At 50.9% G+C, this 6,823-nt stretch overlaps 1 protein-coding gene across 1 annotated transcript; it reads left to right on the forward strand.

The window, feature by feature from the left end:
* The first annotated feature begins 3,880 nt into the window (after positions 1–3,880).
* Positions 3,881–5,357, forward strand: LOC135896646 (putative nuclease HARBI1). Its single transcript, XM_065425124.2, has 3 exons — positions 3,881–4,150; positions 4,778–4,913; positions 5,020–5,357. Exons 1-3 carry the CDS (start codon positions 3,881–3,883, stop codon positions 5,355–5,357), a joined length of 744 nt encoding a protein of 247 aa, XP_065281196.2.
* The last annotated feature ends 1,466 nt before the right edge of the window (positions 5,358–6,823 follow it).

Below are 6,823 nucleotides of genomic sequence, written 5' to 3' on the forward strand. Positions count from 1 at the left end.
CGCTGGCCACCCGGTTCAAAGTTCGCGCGCGCGGAGACCTCCATGCAAGAGGAGGTGCGGCGCCGGGCTGTCTGGCACACGCTGACACGTCCAAACACGCTGCTCGCCGAGGCTTCTCCCGCAGCAGGACACCGCTGCCTGACGGCTCAGCATCTTGACTTGTGAAGGGAGAATTAGGGCGCTCGCAGGATAGATTCCGCATCTTGCAGATTCGGAATCCGGGCTTGTGGTAATGGCACAACAGCATCCCCGCCCTCAGATAAGGCGCCGGGAAGACGAGCTGCCTCCACGTGGCTCGGATGCCGGGCGCGCACGTTCGTCAGGCTCGTCCAAGTTCACGTCCAGTGTCGGGACGCCAGGTAACTTCACGTGCCCAGGTCCGACTCGCCAGGACAGGAGCTCTGCACACCGCGTCGTCGCCAAGGCACCTTGACCAGCTCCGCTCGGGTCGTTCCTAAGATCTTGCTTCTCGCCACTGGTCCCGCTTGGTCGTTCTGCAGCTTGCAAAACCGACAGGCAAAAGGCAACACCCAACACGAACAAGTGCCCTCTGTCTCCCGTCAAACACCAGACAAAGCCATAATTCAAATCAACCTAACTAAATCGCTATCCCCTTTTGCTCCCGCTGCAACAAGAGGCAGGTGTACGATCTAGCACACAAGGCTCAAACAATCAGTTTTCAAATCAACAACACAACAAAATAGAAACAATTATTAATCAGCAATAATAATGACAAATAGAATGGTCCCCTTGAAATCGCTTTGGACCGAAAACATACTACTGAGGAAGCAAATGAGGTCATTCATTTTTCCCGGCGATATTTTCGCGGAATCCGAAGCTGCTTATATTTGCGACCCTGCTTATCCGTGTAGCGGCGGTACAATAAGCCAGATTACTTGCCAAATGAAACCCCCTTTTTTTTCACTCCCCGTTTGACGCTCTTCCTCAGATCGGCTAGTGAACAATCTTCCTGTTGCTCGCGAATCAGACTTTCTCTTTCAACTGCAGCCTGCTCCTGCCGGCTGGCGGAAACCGGAGCGAGTGTGGAGCCCGCGTCGCCTAATTGCGGCGTCGCGTCTATATCCCGGCTAGCACTGCACGCGTCACTCCCACTCACCTCCAGGACCCGCTCGTCTAGGCCAGCCTCCGAGCTCTGCCTCTCCCGCGACTGCTCGCCACTCAAGTTACCTTGATCAGTCCGTGTGCCGCACCGCCTTTCGCTCACCGACGCAAAGTCAAGTTCCCTCGACAGCGGGCGCACTTTGGATCGCGTGAGCGCCATGTACGCCACGTCGGCAAAGAATGACTTGCCCTGATCCTTCAGCAGCTGCTCCGAGCTATTTGAGAAGAGGTAGGAAAATTGCTCTGGGAGGGCGGCTGACACAGCGGCTTCGGTGTTAGTTTTCCCAAACTCTCCTTCAATGATAACCGTTGCGATCGGTAAACAGACACTCTCCTTCTCGGCCACTTGCCGTATCCTAACGCACTCTCCCGTAAAATCACTCAAGGAGACGAAAGACGGGTGAACAACGTCCATAGTTGCTGCAGAGTCCCGCAGTGCTCGGCACTTCTTGCCGTTTACCTTAATTTCCTGCACATAGGGCTCCAATAGACGTATGTTTTTGCGAGTTTCCTGTATCGTTGCAAAAGCAATTCTCTCTGGGCAGCTTGCAGCGATGTGCCCTTGCTTTTTGCAATTGTAGCAGGTTAACGGTTTCCGTTTTTCAAAAGAACGCGTCATTTCGTTTCGCTGTTTCGGACCATCGTCATCATTCTGAGATGCATTCTGTCCATCCCTTACAGTTTCTTTGGGAAGGGACTCGTCTTCCCGAAACTCGCGACGCGTGATTTCCTTCCGTTCGTCGGGCTTCCCGTAAAACCCATCTCTTCTATCTGCTTTTTCTATGCGCACTGCCTTGCTGTGCAAGCTGCGGCGGGTGTAATACTCTTCCGCTAACTCTGCTGCCTTGTTTAGCTTAACCTCCTTTAGCCTATCTTGCAGCCAGAGCCGGACATCCTCATCAATGCAACGGTAGAACTGCTCCAACGCGATGCATTCGACAATTTTGTCGCGGTCGTCGAAAACCTCTTCGCCCTTCAGCCATTCCACCAGGTCGGCTTTTAGACGAAACGCGAAGTCAACATTCGACTCCTTACCCTTTTTTGCATACCGGAACCTCTGCCGGAAAGCTTCGGGCGACAATTTGTACTTCCGCAGTAGCGCTTCCTTCACATCACTGTAGCTCTCAAACGCCTCTTTCGATAAGCAAGTTATTACGTCTGATGCCTCCCCAGGAAGCAAGGCTAACAGATTCTGTGCCCAAAGGGATCGCTCAATGCTATTCCGTTCGCACACGTGCTCAAATTTCACGAGGTATTTGGCCATATCCTCTCCGACGACAAAGGGTGGAAGTTGATCGCGTATTCTTGGAACATTAGAAGTGAGACTAGGCGCTGGCGAGCTATTTCGGGTCTCCAACTCTTTCATTTTAAGCTCGTGCTCACGAATCTCTCTCCTTTCCTCCTTTTCCTCCTCGCGACGTTGCTGTTCTCTCCTTTCCTCCTTTTCCTCTTCGCGACGTTCCTGTTCTCTCCTTTCCTCCCTTTCCCGTCGTTCATTTTCCTTCCTCTCCTGCTCGCAACGTTCCTTCTCCTCCCTTTCCCGACGTTCATTGATACCCGCTAAGGCCTCTGCGGCTTCCTCAGCCGTTACGTCCCCGGTCCTCATGACCTCAAGGATCGCATTCTTTATTTTGGTTGAGCCCAACTGAATGCCCAACTCCTCACAAATTTCGAGAAGTTCCTTGACCTTGTACTTCTCCATCGTTCACACTGTCCTCCTGCTGTTTACCCTTTTTGAATATACCTGCCGTACGCTACTATAACACTACTAGTAAGACATATGCAAGTATTTCACACACTGCCCTGTTTACCCCCTCAGCATCCCCTGGTTTTCAAAACACTCTTACTAGGCTTGAAACACACAAGGTTATCACAATGCAACACCAAATCCTTCCCTAAGCTACTATAACCTGTGTCAGAGAAAGTCTGGTGTTTGAGGTAAACTTCAGGCACTCACCGCGCCGAGGTAGCTGATGCCGGTCAATCCCGTAGCTGCCATCCAGTGTTACGACATCCAACCGGTGCCGCCAGTGTTACGAACTTTCACCGCTGCACCACTATTACGACTTTGTGGTCCCGTAGCGCTCGTCACCCGTTTCGTGACAGAGCGTTGGTAGCGAAGACTCCGAGCCAGGCGTCGATGAGAATAACGAAAGGGATTTTATACATTATATACAGGTCATTGTACAGGACAAGATCGGATCGGCACTGGGGCCGAGAGCTCACACAAACGCGACTGTTCCCGCACGACGGCGTCCGGCGAAAACGCGTGACACATCTCACCCCAGTCGGGAGCGACACTCTCTCCCGGTGGGTCGGCGGATCCTGTTTTTCAGCCAGCGCGTCGCTGCTTTTATAATCCCCGAGGAACCATTGTCACTCAAACGGCCCAATACAAAGTCAGCACACGACGGTCGTCCGAGGGGTGCAACCAGCGACCGCGCTGGCCACCCGGTTCAAAGTTCGCGCGCGCGGAGACCTCCATGCAAGAGGAGGTGCGGCGCCGGGCTGTCTGGCACACGCTGACACGTCCAAACACGCTGCTCGCCGAGGCTTCTCCCGCAGCAGGACACCGCTGCCTGACGGCTCAGCATCTTGACTTGTGAAGGGAGAATTAGGGCGCTCGCAGGATAGATTCCGCATCTTGCAGATTCGGAATCCGGGCTTGTGGTAATGGCACAACAAGGTGTTGTGCGCGCTGCGATTCTTCGGCACCGGAAGCTTCCAGAAGAGCGTTGGTCGCGAGGAACACGTAGGCATGGCACAGTCGTCCGTGAGCAGCACCATTCACGAGGTGACGGAGGCCATCATTTCCGTGTCTGCCCGGAGAAAGTTGGTGGACTTTCCTTTCGCACCGTCTGCCAAGGATGAGGCAAAGGCGGTGTTTGCGCGACGCGGCGCCATTCCAGGCGTGCTAGCGTGCGTCGACGGCATGTTGATCGCCATCATGAAGCCAGAGGGACTCAGCCCGGCCGACACGGCGAGCTTCATGTCGAGAAAGGGTTATTACGCCCTAAACGCCATGGTCGTAAGTACCATTGGAATGTTTTACTTCAAACTGTGGTTGCCATTTTTACTCGCCCATAGTCGCAATTGTTCAGTTTAATGCCCAAGCTGGCATAATAACTAATGTAACGATTAAAATAGGGCATGCGGGGAACTGTTTACGAGCTTGTTGAAATCTGACATGTCGGGAGTAATGATGAGTTTCATGTGTTGTGCCTAATCGGTCTGCCGTTCCAAAATTGTGTTTTAAATGGGCAGCCGTCGTAGCAGAAATGGATACACCGTAGGGAAGACACGATGGAAGCATTTTGAACACGGAAGTACTTACAACCATTGCATGGGCTGGCTTTGGCTCGTATGGGGGCTCTTGCGCTATATCGGGCCTCCAGTTTTCATTTAGCTATCAATTAGTGTGAACCATAGGCGTCCACACAAGGGGGGGGGGGGGTGGCGCATTGCCCCCCACCCCAATTGCAAGACCCTGTGCAATTGACAGTTAGCATTCTGTCATTTCAGTCTGCTGGTGCAAGTAGCGGACGGAAACAGTCTGCTACTTGCACCAGCGTACGTGTATTCTTTTGTGCATATGAATGGCAAAACGGATTTCGAGCATATCTGCAGCGCTATTTTGTATTGCCCCCCATTGCAGGTGTGCAACGTGGAACTTCGCATTCTTGTCGTGGAGCCCCGGTTCCCTGGTTCGTGCCATGACTCTTGGGTGTGGCAGCATAACCTACTGCGTGCACGCCTAGCGGCACAACTGCAGCCTGGCGAGTATCTGCTTGGTTAGTATTCGTAATGCGTACCCTTAACTAGGGCAGAACACTCAGCTGTCACTTTCTGTAATAGGAGACTCAGGATATCCTCTCGAGCCATGGCTGCTTGTTCCAGTACCTGGCAGCCATGCCGGCACCACCTCTGAAGGCCACTACAATCAGGAGCACGCATCCTTGCGCAATGTCGTTGAGAGATGTATCGGGGTGTTGAAAAGCAAGTTCTGCTGCTTGCAGCGCTTTCGGACACTGCTATACAGCCCCGATAGAGCAGCGCGAATCATTTATGCATGCGTTGCTCTCCATAACATTGCCTTGGACGCGGGCGACTGGACATTGGACGATTATGGTGGGGAAGTGCCACCAGCTGAGGAGCCAGAGGAGCCAGGAGACATCCAGGTGGTGGCGCCACACAACGTGTTCCTCAGAGGAATGCAGCAGGCAGCGCCGTTGTAAACCTTTTCTGAAGGACACAAGAATGGTAAGTTTTCATAATACATAATTTATTGATACAAAGTGCAGTGCCCTTAGGTTATCACAGGGCTGTGTTTGTACAGCGGAAAATACATTAAAACATTTGTATACACAACAAGTGCACCTCCATACGGATGGTCAATGTTCGAAATCCGCACATCCGACAGATTATGATAATTTAAACACAAACGAAGTACACATCGTTTCGCCAAAGACATGAAAAATTATAGACCGATCAGCTTACTGTCCGTTGCCTACAAAGTATTTACAAAGGTAATTGCAAATAGAATCAGCAACACCTTAGACTTCCGTCAACCAAAGGACAAGGCAGGATTCCGTAAAGGCTACTCAACAATAGACCATAATCACACTATCAATCAGGTTATAAAGAAATGTGCGGAATATAACCAATCCTTATATATAGCTTTCATTGATTACGATAAAGCGTTTGCTTCAGTCGAAACCTCAGCAGTCATGGAGGCATTGCGGAATCAGGGTGTAAACGAGCTGTATGTGAAAATACTGCAAGATATCTATAGTGGCTCCACAGCCACCATAGTCCTCCATAAAGAAAGCAACAAAATCCCAATAAAGAAAGGCGTCAAGCAGGGATATGCGATCTCTCGAATGCTATTCACAGCATGTTTACAGGAGGCATTCAGAGACCTGGATTGGGAAGGATGGGGGACAAAAGTTGATGGAGAATACCTTAGTAACTTGCGATTCGCTGATATTGCCTTGCTTAGTAACTCAGGGGACCAGCTGCAACGCATGCTCACTGACCTGGAGAGGCAAAGCCGAAGGGTGGGTCTAAAAATTAATTTGCAGAAAACTAAAGTAATGTTTAAGAGTCTCGGAAGAGAACAGCAGTTTACGATAGGTAGTGAGGAACTGGAAGTGGTAAGGGAATACAGCTACTTAGGACAAGTAGTGACTGCGGATCCGGATCATGAGACTGAAATAATCAGAAGAATTAGAATGGGCTGGGGCGCGTTTGGCAGGCATTCTCAGATCATGAACAGCAGGTTGCCATTATCCCTTAAGAGAAAAGTTTATAACAGCTGTGTCTTACCAGTACTCACGTACGGGGCAGAAACCTGGAGGCTTACGAAAAGGGTTCTACTTAAATTGAGGACGACGCAACGAGCTATGGAAAGAGGAATGATAGGTGTAACGTTAAGGGATAAGAAAAGAACTGATTGGGTGAGGGAACAAACGCGAGTTAATGATATCTTAGTTGAAATCAAGAAAACGAAATGGGCATGGGCAGGACACGTAATGAGGAGGGAAGATAAGTGATGGTCATTAAGAGTTACGGAATGGATTCCAAGGGAAGGGAAGCGTAGCAGGGGCTGGCAGAAAGTTAGGTGGGCAAATGAGATTAATGAGTTTGCAGGGACAATATGGCCACAATTAGTACATGGCCGGGGTAGTTGGAGAAGTATGGG

The sequence above is a fragment of the Dermacentor albipictus genome, chromosome 8 (assembly GCF_038994185.2).
Source record: "Dermacentor albipictus isolate Rhodes 1998 colony chromosome 8, USDA_Dalb.pri_finalv2, whole genome shotgun sequence".
NCBI lineage: Eukaryota > Metazoa > Arthropoda > Arachnida > Ixodida > Ixodidae > Dermacentor > Dermacentor albipictus.

Bases quoted from the DNA above. Each gene is read 5' to 3' on its own strand.
- LOC135896646 (XM_065425124.2), top strand. From the start codon at position 3,881: ATGGCACAGTCGTCCGTGAGCAGCACCATTCACGAGGTGACGGAGGCC. The intron at 4,151-4,777 runs GTAAGTACCATT...CCCCCATTGCAG, and splicing joins ACGCCCTAAACGCCATGGTC to GTGTGCAACGTGGAACTTCG. The intron at 4,914-5,019 runs GTTAGTATTCGT...TGCTTGTTCCAG, and splicing joins GCCTGGCGAGTATCTGCTTG to TACCTGGCAGCCATGCCGGC.